Source organism: Micropterus dolomieu, linkage group LG11 (assembly GCF_021292245.1).
Source record: "Micropterus dolomieu isolate WLL.071019.BEF.003 ecotype Adirondacks linkage group LG11, ASM2129224v1, whole genome shotgun sequence".
NCBI lineage: Eukaryota > Metazoa > Chordata > Actinopteri > Centrarchiformes > Centrarchidae > Micropterus > Micropterus dolomieu.
In genome coordinates, this window is record NC_060160.1 from 383,525 (window position 1) to 402,892 (window position 19,368).

Here is a 19,368-nt window from a genome sequence, read left to right on the forward strand (position 1 = left end):
CTCTCCTCCCTCTCCTCTCCCTCCCTCTCCCTCTCCCTCCCTCCTCTCTCCCTCCCTCTCTCCCTCTCCTATCTCTCCCCTCCCTCCGCTGTACCGGAGCCTGTCTCCGGTTGAACGGATCCTCTGGTCGGTCTCTGTTTCTCTGTAGAATCTCTCCTTCGTCTCTCTGTGATGCAGCGCAACACCTCCTCCTCCTCCTCCTCCTCCTCCTCCTCTTCTCTCTCTCCTCCTCTCTCTCTGGAGGACGGCGTCTTCCTGCTGAACGGCTCCGGTAACGGCTCCGTGTCCGGCGGCGGGGCGCCCTCGGCGGGCAGCGCGGCTCTCATCTCCTCCATCTACTCGGTGGTCTGCCTGGTCGGTCTGAGCGGGAACTCCATGGTGATCTACGTCATCTTCCGGTACGCCAAGATGAAGACGGCCACGAACCTGTACCTGCTGAACCTGGCGGTGGCGGACGAGCTGCTGATGCTCAGCGTGCCGTTCGTGGTCACGGCCGCGCTGCTGCGCCGGTGGCCGTTCGGCGCGGCGCTGTGCCGCCTCGTGCTCAGCGTGGACGCCATCAACATGTTCACCAGCATCTACTGCCTGACGGTGCTCAGCGTGGACCGGTACATCGCGGTGGTGCACCCGCTGCGGGCGTCCCGGTACCGGCGGCCCACCGTGGCCAAGCTGGTGAACGTGTGCGTGTGGATGTTCTCCCTGCTGGTCATCCTTCCCATCATCCTCTTCTCCTCCACCGCCCCCAACTCCGACGGCTCGGTGGCCTGCAACATGCAGATGCCGGAGCCGGAGCGCCGCTGGATGGCGGCGTTCGCGGTGTACGCCTTCCTGATGGGCTTCCTGTTCCCGGTTCTGGCCATCTGCCTGTGCTACGTGCTGATCCTGAGCCAGCTCCGGGTCGTGGCGCTGAGGGCCGGCTGGCAGCAGCGCCGGCGGTCCGAGAGGAAGATCACGGTGATGGTGACGGTGGTGGTGTCGGTGTTCGTGGTGTGCTGGATGCCCTTCCACGTGGTGCAGCTGGTCGGGGTCTTCCTGCAGCGCCACGACCCCACCCTCAGCCAGCTGGCCGTCGTCCTGGGTTACGCCAACAGCTGCGCCAACCCGCTGCTCTACGGCTTCCTGTCCGACAACTTCCGCCGCTCCTTCCAGAGGATCCTGTGTCTGCGCTGGATGGAGGCCCCCGAGGAGCCCCTTGACTACCTGGACTACTACAGCACGGCCCTGAAGAGCCGCAGACTCAGTCTGGACCGGGACCAGCAGGAGAACCCGGTGGAGGACTCAGAGTACAGGAACCGGACCCCCCCACAACAGCAGCTCCAGGATGTAGTCTGAGCCCTGATGGGCCCTCCAGGATTTAAAGGAGCACACGGGGTTTTGACGGTGTAGACCTGGACCAGAACCCTCGTGGCGCCGCTCAGAGGGGTGTTCTGGGTAACCGTAGGCTGCAAGCTGATTGGTGGATCCAACGTCCTGTCAGGAGACGTGAGGTTTTATTATTACTGACATGAACAACCAGATGATGTCACTCTGATATTCATGAGACTCCTTCACTTCCTGTCATGAACTGACCCGCCTCCTTCAGCCTGAGTGAACGTTGACCTGTGAGAACAGCCAATCAGAGAGAGGGGCGGGGCTGAACTTCAGAAAGTACTTTGTTTATATTTTAACTGCAGGTGAAACCACAGAAGAAGAAGAAGAAGGTGCTGATTGGCTGCAGCGAGTGATGGCTGTTGTTAGCATGTTAGCCGTGCTCCTTCAGGGGAAGCTCCGCCCCCGGCTCTGACTCATACAGGTGGATTTGGTATTTATGACCTTTGACCTCACTGAAGGTACAGGTGACACCACAGGCTGAATACAGAGACAGTTTCATTCACTAATATCTGATGACACATGGCCGTTGCCATGGAAACACGGTTTAACCATCGCAGTGTTACTGCCGCCGTTTCTTTGAAAGTTATAAATACGTCACGTCTCGATGCAGAGAAACACAGGTGCATGCTGGGATTAGCTCGGAATCGCGGTGATTGGTTTGAGTGAAACCCGCCGCTTCAGACGTGGTCACTGGTGGGCTGCTCGTCGTCATAGAAACACTGGTGTGTGTACCCAATCAGAGCGAGACTACAGAGGGACATTCTTACCACCAACTGATGAACAGCTGATTTATTCAGTCAAACAGTATCAGCATCAGTTGTTACCACGGAAACAGGAGAGTAACTAGTAATTTTTTTAAAAGTACTAGTAGCTTTTAAATAGGGACCAATTTTAAGGAATAAACGGCAGAAGTTTCACGCCATGACTGACCGCCGTGCTGCGGGGGGGGGGGGGCGGCCATCTTGATGTTCAGTCTGTGATGACGCTGAGCTGTCAATCAAAGTTGTTGTTGTTTAGGTTCATGAATATATTTCTAATAAACACGTGACGATCTCAGCAGAGTTCCCAGAATGCAGTTCTGTTTTTATTTCTTCTACATTTCTTCAGATTTATAGACGTTCCAAAGAAATATTCCAGCAGGAGCTGAAGCTAAACGTGAGTCTGTGATTGGCTGTTTGCTGGTGAGACCTTTCATCAGTTGGTGATGGTGTAATCTGTGATGTAATCAGTCGCCGGATCAATGATGTTGATGATAAACGCTCTTCTCTGATCAAATGTGAGGATTTGGGTTCCATCTCATCAGGAAGTCGCTCGCTGAGCTGCTGTGAAGGTCACCTGGCTGATGATGTCACAGACGCAGCTCACGACAGGTGAGGACACGGCGACATCATTTAAATGATTAAATATCTTCGGCTCATTACTCTCACAGATCAATCCGGTTATCCGACACGGCGTCATCGCTCCTCACCAGGTGTTCACTCAGACTTAAAGGTCCGTGAAACTGTCCCAGCAGCTCCGATCTGATCCAAGACTCCAGTTCGGTTCACGTGGACGCCAACAGACAAAAGGTCGCTCCTGATAAAAGACAGAGCCGGAGGCTGCCGCTTGCTTCCAGCTCACATGTCCTGATTACTCTGTTTGTTTCTCTTGTTGCTTCCCCGGATGTTGATCCATTAACTTCCCTCAGTCTCAACGTCACACAGGAAACCTCAACATGGCTGTGAAAGATCTGACAAACAAGAAGAAACATTCTAAACAAACCAAATAATGAAAAGACAACGAGACCCAGAGGACAGGTAGAGACTCAGAGGACAGGTAGAGACTCAGAGGACAGGTAGAGACCCAGAGGACAGGGAGCGACTCAGAGGACAGGTAGAGACTCAGAGGACAGGTAGAGACTCAGAGGACAGGTAGAGACCCAGAGGACAGGTCTGGTTGGGACTCAGAGGACAGGTAGAGACTCAGAGGACAGGTAGAGACCCAGAGTACTGGTTGGGACTCAGAGGACAGGTAGAGACTCAGAGGACAGGGAGAGACCCAGAGGACAGGGAGAGACTCAGAGGACAGGTAGAGACTCAGAGGAGAGGAAGAGACCCAGAGTACTGGTTGGGACTCAGAGGACAGGTAGAGACTCAGAGGACAGGTAGAGACCCAGAGTACTGGTTGGGACTCAGAGGACAGGTAGAGACTCAGAGGACAGGTAGAGACTCAGAGGACAGGGAGAGACCCAGAGTACTGGTTGGGACTCAGAGGACAGGTAGAGACTCAGAGGACAGGTAGAGACCCAGAATACTGGTTGGGACTCAGAGGACAGGTAGAGACTCAGAGGACAGGTAGAGACCCAGAATACTGGTTGGGACTCAGAGGACAGGTAGAGACTCAGAGGACAGGTAGAGACTCAGGGATCCATACCTGGGATCTGACCTGGTGCTGGTCTAACTCCATCTAGTGGCAGTAGAGGACACTCACAGTCCGTCTCGTCCTGCAGCCAGACTCCTCACCACCTCTCCTGCTGACAGGAAATTTTGCCTTTTTAGTGGACTCACAGCTGCTGTCAGAGGCAGGTTGATATTCATGTCTGAGGAGGTCAAAGTGCTTCATGTCCTTCAGGACGGCGGCGTCTCTACCTGCTGAACTCTGGGACTACATCCTTCGCATTTAATTTATTTCATTTAAAACCAGTTTTTCTATGTGGCTTTCTTACGCACATGTTGTCTGCATTTAGTTTTCTGTCCTCATCTGAAACGCCAGGGTCTCGCAAGACACGGCGGGGACAGGAGGGAGCGGGAGGGAGGTCGGCCATCAGAGAGGCCGAATATTTTCACTTCTAAGTCAGGAAGTAATTATTTATTTCCCCCAAACAGAGCTGGTGGCTGCTGGAACAGTGGAAAGACTGACCACGAGGGTTTTATTTATATTATAGAGTTTTATTTAGTTTCTGTGCTTGACGATGGGTTAAAGGACAGGCCGGGGGCGGGGCTAGCTGTCAGCATGCTTACTTCAGCAGATACCGTCTCTCGGCAACACAACCAGCATTACTGCAGTATTATTACTCTCCCCAGTAAGCAGTACTGTAAGGGATTACTATTCCTAACAGTAGTAATATTGCAGTTACTGCGTTACCTGAACGCCTCTTGTTTTGTTGTCCTTGACGTGAATGTGCGACTGAGCTGCAGCTCAGGTTCGAGTCCAGAAGCCGGACCTGATGTTGTTCAGGTCAGCTGTTAGCCAGGAAGCTAAAGGCAGGACAGAGAAGGAGGGAGAGTTTAGTGAAGCTGCGGCGCTGAGCGGGAGGAGCTGCTGCCAGAGGAGGTGGAACCTGAGCAACACAGACGCCACAGCTTCTTCATGTTTGAATGTTTTAAACTAAATGATACACACCGCGCCTTTAAGAGAAATCTGGTGTTTTGGGCTCCAATCATCATTTTACAGGAGGAGGAAGATAAATGTGTTAAATGTGACAACATGAAGACAGATCCCTACATCTCTAAGCCACGCCCACTCCCTGTCTGTAAATCACGTCCGCTCCCGGTCTCCAAACCACACCCACCCCCGTATGTCAACCACGCCCACTCAGTGTATGTCAACCACGCCCACTCAGTGTATGTCAACCACGCCCACTTTTGAACTACAAACCACGCCCACTCCGTGTATCTAACCATACCACATTTGTGCCCAGAAACAGGTCACAACTCAGAGCAGATGAACCCGCCACAAACTCCATCAGAGTCTGGAACACAGATACCCCCATCCTGCACAGTCAGCTCAGCCTGCTCAAAGAAAGCTCCACCCAGCATGGTGGATTTCTCATGAGGCTGCTCCAGCACCTCCTGGACTCTGTCTGTCCCCCCAACCAGTGGAAGGAGTCCACCATAACTCCAGTCCCCAAAGCACCTGAGCTGGAGGATTCCCGACCAGCGGCACTGTTACCCGTGTAACGGAGTCGAACACGCCGTCAGACGAACTGGATCCGCTTCACTGGGACTAGAAGGCAAAGCGCAGCGCAGAAGATGCAGCTCTCACTTTTAGACACTAAACAACTGGACTCTGCACACTAGAACTTTCTTCATGGACTTTTAACACAAACCCCCTGCGGCGCTGCCTCTCTGACCACCAGGTCCACCGGCACTGATTTTATGGAGGACCGACCACTACAGCTGTTTTTAAATGGTCTTAAGTCCAGCAGACTCCTCCTCCATCTCTTCCCTGCTCACACTGACAGCCTCCTGCAGCAGTGAAGGAATAACGCCGTGGCCCAGGTGGCGCACCTGACCGGTACTGAAGCCCTGTCCCGGTACCAGCCCTGGTCCAAACCTTTAGTGAAGCTTCACTGGAGCTCAGGATATGAAAACCGAAGGTAGAGCTGAGCTGTGGGGGCAGAAAAGTGTCCGGGGTCCAGGTTCTTTTAAATATCCGGGAACAGACGCGTGCCTGTCCGTCACGCAGCACGCTGACAGAAGCTCCGCCTGCTGAGGAAACTTCATGTCAGCTCCGGTCTACTGTTCACTGAACCCATCCTCCCCTTCAACAACCTGGTCCAACGTCCTCACCACCAAACCCCAAACCAAACTCTGCTGCACAATAAATCACTGCAGCAAGATCAGAAACTCCGGAGGCCCCCGGAGGCCTGTAGGACTGAATAGTCAGCTCCTGGCTGTCTGTGTTTGATCCTCACTCTGAAAATGTTGTCTCCAGGTAAACCAGCAGCAGACCATCGCTGCTCCAGCAGGGGGCAGCATCCACCTGAACACCAACACCAGATCCTGCAGGTCTGCTCCCTCTGTTCTGTCCTGACATTTATCAGGACTCCTCTTCTTCCTCCTTTTTGTTTCTAGTTCATATTTAAGATTCTTGACTTTTGCAGAACGTGTTTCTTTGCGTTTTCTCCTTCTGTGTTTCTAGAGACCGTCACGCACCAAAACATGTTCAAAACCTTCTTGGCAACAAACCTGATTCTGATTGAAACAGCAGAACACGAGAACTCCAGAACCACACAGAACAGAACCACAGAGAGAACTCCAGAACCACACAGAACAGAACCACAGAGAGAAAAGAACCACAGAGAGAACAACAGAACCACAGAGAACAGAACCACAGAGAGAACAACAGAACCACAGAACAGAATCACAGAGAACAGAACCACAGAGAGAACAATAGAACCGAAGAGAACAGAATAACAGAGAACAGAACCACACAGAACAGAACTAAACAGAACAGAACCACAGAGAGAACAATAGAACCGAAGAGAACAGAATCACAGAGAACAGAACCACACAGAACAGAACTAAACAGAACAGAACCACAGAGAGAACAGAACCACAGAGAGAACAACAGAACCACAGAGAGAACTCCAGAACCACACAGAACAGAACCACAGAGAGAACAGAACCACAGAGAGAACTCCAGAACCACAGAGAACAGAACCACAGAGAGAACAACAGAACCACAGAGAACAGAATCACAGAGAACAGAACCACAGAGAGAACAACAGAACCACAGAACAGAATCACAGAGAACAGAACCACAGAGAGAACAATAGAACCGAAGAGCACAGAATCACAGAGAACAGAACCACACAGAACAGAACTAAACAGAACAGAACCACAGAGAGAACTCCAGAACCACACAGAACAGAACCACAGAGAGAACAACAGAACCAAAGAGAACAGAACCACAGAGAACAGAATCACAGAGAACAGAACCACAGAGAGAACAATAGAACCGAAGAGCACAGAATCACAGAGAACAGAACCACACAGAACAGAACTAAACAGAACAGAACCACAGAGAGAACTCCAGAACCACACAGAACAGAACTAAACAGAACAGAACCACAGAGAGAACTCCAGAACCACACAGAACAGAACCAAACGTAACCACAGAGAGAACAACAGAACCACAGAGAACAGAACCACAGAGAGAACTCCAGAACCACAGAGAACAGAATCACAGAGAACAGAACCACAGAGAGAACAACAGAACCACAGAACAGAATCACAGAGAACAGAACCACAGAGAGAACAATAGAACCGAAGAGAACAGAATAACAGAGAACAGAACCACACAGAACAGAACTAAACAGAACCACAGAGAGAACTCCAGAACCACACAGAACAGAACAAAACGGAACCACAGAGAGAACAACAGAACCACAGAGAACAGAACCACAGAGAGAACAACAGAACCACAGAGAGAACTCCAGAACCACAGAGAGAACAACAGAACCACAGAGAACAGAACCACAGAGAGAACTCCAGAACCACAGAGAACAGAACCACAGAGAGAACAACAGAACCACAGACAACATAAGCACCCCTCCACTCAAATGAAATGATGTTCTAACAGTTTGAACTGAGGCTCTGTGTTTTTTGCAAAGGCATCAAGTCCCTTTAGATCAGCGGGGAACAGTTGGGCTCACGGCTGCAGATCCCAGACCTCTCAAAGGTCGATGGACTGAGTCAGACGACATGAACCACACAGTGGAACCATCCGTCTCCGGGTGTTCCAGCTTTCGCCTCTGACGTTTGGGATTACAGTCAGAGAGACAGAAGCGTACGTGGACCAAACTGAGAATCATTTTTCGGTGCTTTCACACAAAATGCATTCAGTCAACTCTTTTCTCATCACCACCTGCAGAGCTCTGTATATCTGCTACACATTTTTAAAACCACAGAGAGATCTCCTGCCTTTCTGCAGACACTGGACAGATTTACATCCAGAAAATCTTAGCAGAACATTTACACATATTTTATGTTTACATGCGCAGAGAAATGTGTGCAGTGTTTTAAACGTGGTTTTACTGTGAAACTGCACGCTGAATGTAAAGCAGGAAATGTGCTGCATCAGTTCCAGCCTGTGGTCACTCAGCTACCAGTTACTGTGCAAACAACTGAGAAAACTTCACAGCAGTGATGTAGAGAAAAATAAAGGATACTGAAGGAAAATTCTGCATCTCTGATTCATTCTTGTTCTTTAAACTGTAGCACAGCCAATAAAGAGAAAATAAGTTGTTCTGACAGTTTCTCTCAGCTGCTTTGGTACATTTCTAGAATCATCTTAAATATTTGCAAAACTATTTGTAAACTTTGGCGCAGGTTTGCATGACGATGCTGAAAATTTCAACAGCACAGAGTTTTACATTGTAAGGGATCGGTCAGTGTGATGCAGAAAATAAAAAAGGAGACGCTGCAGAACACAACGCAAACAATTCCAAAATAAGATATGGACACAGTGGAACTCGTTCCTGCTGCCGGGCCACAGAAGTCTTCATCAACTTACTGCAGGACACAGTTAGAAGAAAAGTCTAACAGCCTTGTAGAAAAAATGCACATTCTGACGCATTCAGCCATTTTGCATGTGATGACGAGATGTTGGGGGGGTATTTAGCAGAGAACCTGTGTAATACTTCACAGCTCAAGCAGAACAAGCAGATTTTCAGTTCTGATCTGAGACATGTGAGAACAGCTGTTTGCTGTAATGAACTGATTGGTAGGAAAGAATGTGTCACAGCGCTTCCTGTTCTTAGTGTTTGTAGGTCGGTGTGTTGGAGTGACACCGTTTGCTTTCTGCTGCCACAGTCTCGGCTGAAGGAGTCGAGCGTCTTGGTGGTTTGAGTGACGTTTGGAAGTGGCGTTGACTCTCTGCCAGGATGCATGTTGGGAACGCAGACTGTGTGAAGAGCTCTGCTGCATCTTAGCAGCTGTGGCGCTGAAGTAAACGGCCTCAGCTACGTTCCCCCGCCGCTCATGAACCGGCAACATGCAGGTGGCTTGTGGGTATCGTAGTCCACAGCTCGGTGAGTGGAGTGAGTTCAGGTGAGACTTGGGGGGTCAGAGGTCATTGTGAGGTTACAGGTCACATGTGTGTGTGTGTGTGTGTGTGTGTTACTGTGTGTGTTACTGTGTGTGTGTGTGTGTGTGTGTGTTACTGTGTGTGTGTGTGTGTGTGTGTTACTGTGTGTGTGTGTTACTGTGTGTGTTACTGTGTGTGTGTGTGTGTGTGTGTTACTGTGTGTGTGTGTGTGTTACTGTGTGTGTGTGTAGATAGTCGGAAAGATAAAACTGAGTTGAAGAGTTCAGGGGAAACAAAGCTGTCATGACGTTAATAACAGGCTGCAACACACACACACAGTAACACACACAGTAACACACACACACACACACAGTAACACACACACACACACACACACACACACAGTAAGACACACACACACACACACACACACACACACACACACACACAGTAACACACACAGTAAGACACACAGTAACACAAACAGTAAGACACACACACACACACACACACAGTAACACAAACAGTAAGACACACACACACACACACAGTAAGACATACACACACACACACTGAAGGCGTGTTCGTGCGACGACCACGAGGCGTCCTGCAGGTGATGACGCCTGTCAGTCACAGCACACGACAGGAAGCTGTGTGTGGCTCCTTCCTGTCGTCTGGCTGTAAATCAGAGTACAGCGGCTCCTAACTCGCGGCCCCTACATGAAAACCTCATCATGTGACGCAGCTGAGGCGTGTCCCCTGTTCTCGTCTTACCGCCACACTCAGGACTGAAGCACGACGGCGTCACGTCGGTGGTTCTGTGAGTCCTGCACAGGCGCCCACTTGGTGACACATTAATGTGAAACCAGATGATGAACCAGGGACCCTAAAGAAAGAGGACCAGGTCCAGGTCCAGGCTGTCAGTGTCAGGCCCTCGTGACCTCACATCCTGTCAGCTGGAGTCTGTCGGTCTGGGCGAGGAGGTCACGGCCAGGCTACAGGTGAGTCAGCTTCTGCTCTAACAGGATAATTATTACTGAGGAGCTTTTAGTGTGACGGCTGCAGGATTTACAGTCCTGAGTCCCACCCTGAACCGCCTCCTCATCAGGATCCTGACTCACAAACAGGAACCACACACGGCACAGTGACGTCACACTGTTGGCTTCCAGGCTTTTAAACCCAGTCTAAGGATTTCAAGGACCTCCGGGTTTTCAGTCTCAATAACCTGAAACAGAACTACGGAGACCCGGTTCAGCTCAGAGTCCTTCTGTTAAAAGACGGTGAGTCCTGCGGGCCGGGAACTTGTCAAACTGACGTATTGTGTACAAGGGCAGTCCCTGGATCAAAAGGTCCAGAACTCTCCACTGAAGCTCATATCCCAGGTGTTACTGGTCCAGAAACATGTACCCGGGTCCAACAGGTCCAGAGTTCTGCAGCAAAGGTCTTAGTCCAGGTACAACTGGTTCAAAATCTGCAGTGAGGTCTGCAGTTCAGGTCTAACTGCCAAACCTTTGCACAGGGGCTCTTAACCAAGGTCCAACTGACCCGGAAATCTGCACCAAGGCTCCTGGTCCCGGTCTAACTGGTCCAAACTTCTGCAGCAGGACTCTTATTTCTAACTGGTTCTGACAGCAGTGGGGCTCTTTTTCCAGGTCCAAAAGGTCCTGTCTGCTACAAGCCTCTTAATTCAGGTTCAACTGGTCTCAAACTCTGTACCGGGCTCTTGTCCCAAGTCCAACTGATCCCTGAACCTCTACAGTGAGGTTCTTATCCCACGTCCGAAAGATCCGGAGCTCTGAACCAGGGCTCTTCCAGATCTAACTGTTCTAACTTTGCAGTGAAGTCCAACTGGTCTGTTCTGTACACTAAATGATTTTTCTTGTTTTCACAGTAGTATTACTGTATTTCCAACAGTTTCTTACTGTATAAGAGGTATACAGTACGTTACTGTACATATTGTTGTTTTCACAGTATTATTACTGTAATTTCAACAGCTTCTTACTGTATAAGAGGTATACAGTATGTTACTGTACATGTTGTTTTCACAGTAGTATTACTGTAATTTCAACAGTTTCTTACTGTATAAGAGGTATACAGTATGTTACTGTACATGTTGTTTTCACAGTATTATTACTGTATTTCCAACAGTTTCTTACTGTATAAGAGGTGTACAGTATGTTACTGTACATGTTGTTTTCACAGTAGTATTACTGTAATTTCAACAGCTTCTTACTGTATAATTGGTGTACAGTATGTTACTGTAGATTTTCAATGCATTCTGGGAAATATTACTGTAAATCTCAATACAGTAATACTAACTGACAGTGAAAACAACCACCAACCTCCGTTTTGAAATGAAAGACGGTCTTGGATTTGACTGAACAATATTTAGTTTAACATATCATGATATCATGAAACTTTTCTTGAAACTTTCACATCAGACTCTTCCGGACTGGACTGGATGCGTTAAGTTGGCGCTTACTGTGGCTTTGATGTTCTGTGACATATCTGGTAAATAGCCGCAGCTAACGTTAGCTAGCTAGCTAACGTTAGTGTAGCAAAGCTGTCCTGTTAGCCTGTCAGTAAGTTAGAAGCCGATTAAATTAACGATAATAGCTTAAACAAAAAGCTTGATTTGCACATTTTATTTTATAACGTTAGATAGTATATTTAGGCTGAAGGCCAAAATTACCGGAACTTTCTATGTTATTTAATGGCGCTGCCTGTCTGACCTTGGGTGTTTGCATGTAAGTTAACATTAAAGTGAATTTATGTTCAAAGGCAGTCTTCTTGATTTTTATTTTCACTGGCTTTTCTGTTCTCTTATTTCCACAAGGCGGGAGCTGAGCCATATTGTGGGACCAAGACCATGTTCTTGGTCCCACAATCAGGATTCCAACCTGTAAAACTGTAAGTCCATTATTACTAACTAACATAACGTTACCATGGCCCATTATTGTAGTACGGCCCATTAGAATTACTGGATATATTTACATTTAGTTAGTGATTTATTGGATTTAAGATACTCTGAACTTGGTTTTAGCCCCCTGCTATAACATGACAGCTAAAGATGAGCTTAAATAGATAAAATGATTGCTTGTGGCAGCTTGTTGGTAATGCTTGAGTAAAACAGACCTGTATTATGAGTTTAAGTTATGATGGCCTAAGACTGTTTAATTTATTATCCATCTTCAGAAAGTCTTAAAGAATAATTGTGAATATCACCAAAATTGTGTGCCTTGGTCCTCCTGTCACTAGAAGTGAGAGTAAAAGTGTCCATTTTTCCCATTGACTCCCATAGTAAAAGTCTCCTACAATATCTGTACTCTAACTTATAGATAGGAGGGTTATGATTACCTTTTTCCAACACAGCACTCCCAGAAGTCATGTACGTGTCCCTGTGTCTGAGTATTCTGACGGAGTCACCTTCAAAGGTTTCGACTGTCTTGTGTAATCAGAGTGCAGAGCAGCCTTCATAGTTCACTCAAAGGTGTTTAGATAACATGAGTTTGGCATTTTAGATGAATTTCTGTCCCAGTGATTGATTTGTTGTGTTGTTGTTAATTTTTTTGCAGGACAATCAACCACCTCCACCCTCACCTGTCTAACTTCACCACCATTACTTCTCCAATGCTGACATCCCCACCCAGAACACCTACAGTGAGAAATTGTTTTGGGTAGATTCTTTTGTGTGTTGCAATGTGTCTTGACAGGATAACTGTGGCTTGGTTGAATGTTCAGCCAGTTTTCTGGAGTTTTGATTAGTTGTTACTTGTTATTTATTCTAATGATTTTTATCTTGCCCACATGCTAAACATGTGGGCAAGATGGTTGATGACCCATATTTTTTACTAGTTGGATGGAAAAACATCCATTTCAGTATTTTCTTATCTTCAACCTGGCTTTTCTAGTCTCTGTTTGTAGTTATAGGGAAATATTTTCAGAGAACCCCTTTTTATACATTGATTAGAGACTACCTACAGATCTCTTTATATATGTTATTATGACTGTTTTGTTCTACTTGTGCAATAAACAATCTGCTTTTTGTGCAGTTAAGTCTTCAAATGTCCTTTTTCTTATTTTACATCAACAGCAAATAGCCATATTTTATTGGTTATACAGTAGTACTGTAAAAAACAGTAAATACAGTAATATTTTCACAACAGTATATTACTGTACTTGATTATACAGTATGCCAAGAAATAACAGCATAATACTGTACTTCAAAATAACAGTACATATACTGTACTTTATTTGACGGTATGCTAAACACTGCTGTTGTTGGTTTTACAGTAATTTTACCGTAGAATGAAATACAGCAACTACTGGATAATTGTTGCCAGTAAGTTACTGTTAATTCTACAATAAACATCTTACAGTGTACCAGGGGGCTCTTAGTCCAGGTCCAGCTGAACCTTTGCAGGCAGACTCTAAAACAAAGACTAGATGGTTCAGAACTCTGCATCAGGACTCTTATCCCGGGTCAAGACGTCCAACATTCTGAGAACATTTGGTTTAATCACGAAAACACAACATGACGATCTTTTCTGTTCAGTCATTTTAACTTCAGAGACTCAGTACTGCAGTACTGTTACTGTACTGAGTACACAGTAAGCCAACATTTACAGAACCTGTAATTTCCATAACGTGTGATCAGTGAAGACGTCCTCTCCGATCTCTGATGCAGGAAACAAACTTTATCTAAAGTACAGTACGAGTACAAATTTCAGGGTGAAACGTGTACTCGTTGTTGTACTCCGTTAGATGTACTTGTAGTTGTGGCAAAAGGTATTTTTTGATGTTGTGTATTTTGGAGAGTGGTACTTTCTGTACTTCTATCTGACTCTGAGGCCCGCTGGACGCAGTACTACTTTCAGTACTTCTATCTGACTCTGAGGCCCGCTGGACGCAGTACTACTTTCAGTACTTCTATCTGACTCTGAGGCCCGCTGGATGCAGTACTTTCAGTACTTCTATCTGACTCTGAGGCCCGCTGGATGCAGTACTTTCAGTACTTCTATCTGACTCTGAGGCCCGCTGGATGCAGTACTTTCAGTACTTCTATCTGACTCTGAGGCCCGCTGGACGCAGTACTACTTTCAGTACTTCTATCTGACTCTGAGGCCCGCTGGACGCAGTACTTTCTGGACTGACTTCTGGAGGTTATATTTTAAATCGGCGTCCTGGCGGCGGCGTTGGAAACGGCTGATTAAATAAAGTTATTTCTCGTGCTCTCTGGTCTCCTCTCAGTGTTTCGGGCCGAGTGTCCTTTAATCCGGCGGATCATCCAGTTAATCCGGCGTGATAATGGCGAGCAGTGATCAGCCGTTCCGCTCTGTTACTCGCTCATTAAAGCGTCAGACTGGAACCAGTCAGCCAGAAGAAAAACCAGCAGGCAGACCAGAACCTGACCTGGGATCAGTAGCAGGGTCAGGACCCGTCTGATCAGCACGTCAGCTCAATGAAACCGACTAATAATGCTAATAACCCAGACGATGATGAGGTCGTGACCTCAGGCTTCATCACGGAGGCTTCTGATATCTGCTAATCGATACTTTGATATGAAATGAAGCAGACGACTGAAAGCTCTCAGCCTCCTTTAGGTCCTGGTCCTGGTCTGACCCGTTATTCTCTTTGGATTTATTCAGCGTCTGGTTTCTCTGCAGTAAATCAGTTTTAAATCCTTATATTCAATAATACTAAAGAATGATGTCATTAAGGAGATAATTAGTCGAAACATTAATTATTGAAGTCGGTTATTTACCTTGGAGCAGTAAGGTGACCTTGAGTCCAGGTTTTATACAAAGGCCCTCACATATTTCTGTTTTAGGCCTTAAACCTGCAGGTAACACATTAAAAAGCACCTGATCAAATAAATATTAATTAGTGATCCATGAATGAACTGTGACGTTTCTGTTGATTCAGGATTCATATTTCCTTTTGTTTGTTGGCAGCTGTTAAATATCTGAAAATAAGATTTCAGTCTTTCTCATTGATCCTGTTTGATTGATCATCTCCTGATCCGATCTTCATCACTGATGCGGGTCTCCGTGCGGCCTTGAAGCCCGACAGGAAGAGATGTTGAGGAAAAGGGGGACGTGGACTCTGAAGTTTCTGCTCGCAGTCATTTTTCAGTTTTTCCAATAAAACGAGATTTTTCCTGTTAATGCGGAAAATAAACTGGCGCGTGCGTCGTGTGTGCGCGCGTGCGTGTGGAGGAGGAGATGAGACCTGGAGGGTTGGACCTGCAGGAGGAGGAGGATCACACCAGTCCGCAGGTCACCATCACCTCCTCCTCCTCCTCCTCCTCACAAACACTCTCTCCGCTCCTCCTGGCCCGGCTCGGCTCGGCTCGGCTCCGAACGCTTTCCCCAGGACCAGGACACAGACGGACGGACACGCAGACCGGGGACGGGACCGGACGAACAGGAGCGGGACCTGCAGGATCCGTGTTCCGCCTGCGGGCTCCCGTCATGCTGGGCACCGTCAAGATGGAAGGGCACGAGGCTCCGGACTGGAGCGGATACTACAGCGAGGAGGTCGGTCACACTCCGCCCGCGTTACCGCTGCTTTCACCGCCACCGCGAGGGTCTAGGATCCGGGTCAGACCGATCCGGATCAGCTCCTGATAAACCAAAATTTAAACGGAAAATTCTCCGGAAGGTTCCAAACATTTAAAGTCGAGCAGAAATGTTTCTGAATTTATTCTGCTGCTAAAGTTAAAAAGAAATAAAATAAAGAGATAAAGAGATAAAGAGAAAGAAAGGTTAAAGAATAAATTATGCATTTCTGTAAAATAAAAGAGACAAGCAGCGGAACAGAAACAGAAACGCGTTTTATTTCATGTTTCTGTAAAAGTTTAATTTATTTTATTCACGGGTTTTATTCCTAAAATAGTTCTAAAGCTGGATTCAACTATTTCAGTTGAATAACTTTCTATAAAGACAAAAACAAAAAGCAGAGCAGAGATGAAAACACACACACACACACACACACACACACACACACACACCTCTAACAGCCCGACAGGTGTTTTTATACCAAACGCAGAGAAATCTCATGTTTCCGCTGATTTCGCAAAACTCTAAAATTGGGTCTTTTTTAACAGGAGTCTTGAATCATTCTCATAAAACCAAAAATCTGATTCTTTCAATCACCGAAGTTATTGATCCGGAGTTCGTCTCGTTCCGTTCCCGCGCTGTTAACACACATTTTGTTTGTTAATAGTAAAATGCTGATAAAAATATTTATTATGTTACCGGATTATCCGACAGCAAAGTGCGTCGAGCTGTAATTATTATTAAGACCATCTTTATTAAACACTAAACATTTATAGAAATATGTGTGTGTGTGTGTATATTGGCTATATATAAACTGTTTATTTTTCTAGCAAATATTTATTCTGTTACTACGGTTAAATATCGGCTGAGTAATTTTATTAAATATAAATTTAATAATTAATTTTTTATTTTGAAGGTTTTATTGTTGAAACCTGAATTAAAGTCCGTCTGTGGACAGAAAACCGGCCGTCAGCTCCAAATACTGCCTATTACTACACTACTATACTACATACACACATATATATATATATATATATATATATATATTTTAACTTTGTAGATAATAAAATGTAATTTAGTGTTAAAGTTTAATTATATCAAATATGCAATGAATTAATTTTTTTTTTTTTTTTTTACAGAGCTCAGTTCAGATTTTCAGAATTGGCTTTATTAGTTTGAATCTGGTGCATAAATATATATAATATAACTACACATAAATATATGTCTGACTGGTTATAAATATAAACTATAAATATAGAAATAAAACCTGGAATGAAGCAGTTCTAAAAGAATAAAAAGTGGCGGTTATTTTGTCACGTGCAGTTTTATGTGACGGAAACGTTTCAAAAAGCAGAAGGCCGGAAATAAATGAGGAAGTTCCACCTGTCCGTCAGACTCTGATCAGACTCCAGGCAGCTCATAGTGATCAATAAGTGACTCTGAGGGTGAGGTCACTTTGACGGCTTTAATTATGACGTAATGAAGTTGTGTGTGATTTCAGATATTTAACGGATTCGTTTTGAGGAGACGTTCAAAGGGAGCTGTGACACTTTCTTCTCTACGATGTGATCATTTATTAGTAATTGATTAATTACCGGCCTGTGGCGAATTTAAAAAAAGTTAATTTAAATCTGAAGTTTGTTTTTTGTTGGAGGTTAATAAATTATTAATGATGATCTTTAAATCCTCTTCATTCGTTAATGAGCTTTGTGGGTTTATTTTAATCAAATTAAATGATTTTTATTAATGATCGATCAGAGTGAGTGTGAACATGAAGCTGTGACATCATCACCGCAGATCGATCCACCAGAATCAATAAAGAAACAGGAATCAGTTTGATAACTCGGCGGGGCTGTTGGTCCGGATCAGTCTGGACCGGATCAGGTCCAACACAAACCTGGAAGACTAAATTAAAAATCACTTTGGGTTCTGGTCTGGACTGAACCGGTTTTATGTGAATGGAAAGCAGAGTGCGTACTGGTCCAACTGTCTCTAATGTGGCCTTACTGGTCCTGGTTTTGGTCTGACCGGGTCTGATCTGTTAATAATCTGAACTGTCTTTGGTCTGGTCTAAAGTCTGGTTGTACAGGTTTTGGTCTAACAAGTAGACTGCTCTAGAACCAGTACCAATTAGACCAGACCAGACTTGGTCTATCTGCTTCTGGTCTAGTGTAAATGTCCCTGATCTGGATCTCTCTGGCCTAACTGGCTTTGATATGAATTGTTTCACTGGTTCTAACTGGTTCTGGTCTCTCTGCAGATGTACTCTCCAATGGCAGGCGGTGGGATGGGTTCTGGTCTCGGAATGGGCTCCATGTCAGGCTACATGTCCAGCAGCGGGACCACGTCAGGCTCCTTCAACATGTCGTACAGCGGGACCGGTCTGAGCCCCGCCCCGGTGGGGGGGATGGGAGGCTCAGCTCCAGCGGCCATGTCAGGTTTGGGCGGGGGCGTGGCCTCGATGGGCGGGGCTCTGAGCCCGTCCAGTATGAGCTCGGTGTCAGCCCAACAGGCCTCGATGGGTCTCAACCCGTACGGGGGCATGAGTCCCACCATGAGTCCCGGCATGACGTATGGCGGCGGTGGGCTGAACCGCGGCCGCGAAAACAAGGCGTTCAGACGGAGCTACCCGCACGCCAAACCCCCCTACTCCTACATCTCGCTCATCACCATGGCGATCCAGCAGGCGCCCAGTAAGATGCTGACGCTCAGCGAGATCTACCAGTGGATCATGGACCTGTTCCCGTACTACCGGCAGAACCAGCAGCGCTGGCAGAACTCCATCCGGCACTCGCTGTCCTTCAACGACTGCTTCGTGAAGGTGTCGCGCTCGCCGGACAAACCGGGGAAGGGCTCATACTGGACCCTGCACCCGGACTCCGGGAACATGTTCGAGAACGGCTGCTACCTGCGGCGCCAGAAGAGGTTCAAGTGCGAGAAGAAAATGTCGCCGAAGTCCGACGGCAGGAAGGAGCAGGGAGGAGGGGGGGGGGGAGCGTCTCCTTCTGGGGACGCCATCAAACCTCAAGGACTCCTCGACTCCTCCTCCCTGCCCTCCTCCAGCCAGGCGGCCTCGCCTCCCGGGCTGGACCTGCGGGGAGGCGGGGTGTCGGACCTGAAGGTGTCCGGCTCCCAGCTCCTGTCCTCCCTGTCTTTACCCCCCCACTCCATGGGGCACGAGTCCCAGCTGCACCTGAAGGGGGACCCGCACTACTCCTTCAACCACCCGTTCTCCATCAATAACTTAATGTCGTCCTCAGAGCAGCAGCACAAACTGGACCTGAAGGCGTACGAGGCGCTGCAGTACTCCTCCTACAGTGCTGGGGGGGCGTCCGGCCTCGGGGGGAGGACCATGGAGCCTCTGGAGGCCGCCTACTACCAGGGGGTCTATCCCAGACCGCTCCTCAACACCTCGTAGTACCCGCTGCACTTCCTGTTTGGACTCTAACTCTCTGCATGCAGCCGTCCTGGACTTCCTGTCTGACTGTGATGATACTGAACCGGATCGACTGCTGCTGGTCTGGACTGGACTTCTGCACTGTGACCAAACCGGGACGCAAAGAGACACGTTAATCCATCAGCGGTTTAATCTGATCCCAGGTCTGAGCTCTCCTTTTACACACCGAGTCAAGGTCCGGTTTATAAA

General features: G+C 47.3%; 2 protein-coding genes across 2 annotated transcripts; both read left to right on the forward strand.

The window, feature by feature from the left end:
* Nucleotides 1-39: 39 nt before the first annotated feature.
* sstr1a (somatostatin receptor 1a) lies at nucleotides 40-2,421 on the forward strand. Its single transcript, XM_046062735.1, has one exon. The coding sequence runs from the start codon at nucleotides 172-174 to the stop codon at nucleotides 1,330-1,332; it is 1,161 nt and encodes a 386-aa protein (XP_045918691.1). The 5' UTR covers nucleotides 40-171; the 3' UTR covers nucleotides 1,333-2,421.
* A 13,167-nt stretch (nucleotides 2,422-15,588) lies between these two features.
* On the forward strand, nucleotides 15,589-19,140 carry foxa1 (forkhead box A1). The gene is made up of 2 exons (XM_046062907.1): nucleotides 15,589-15,701; nucleotides 17,983-19,140. Exons 1-2 carry the CDS (start codon nucleotides 15,636-15,638, stop codon nucleotides 19,138-19,140), a joined length of 1,224 nt encoding a protein of 407 aa, XP_045918863.1. The 5' UTR covers nucleotides 15,589-15,635.
* Nucleotides 19,141-19,368: the final 228 nt, after the last annotated feature.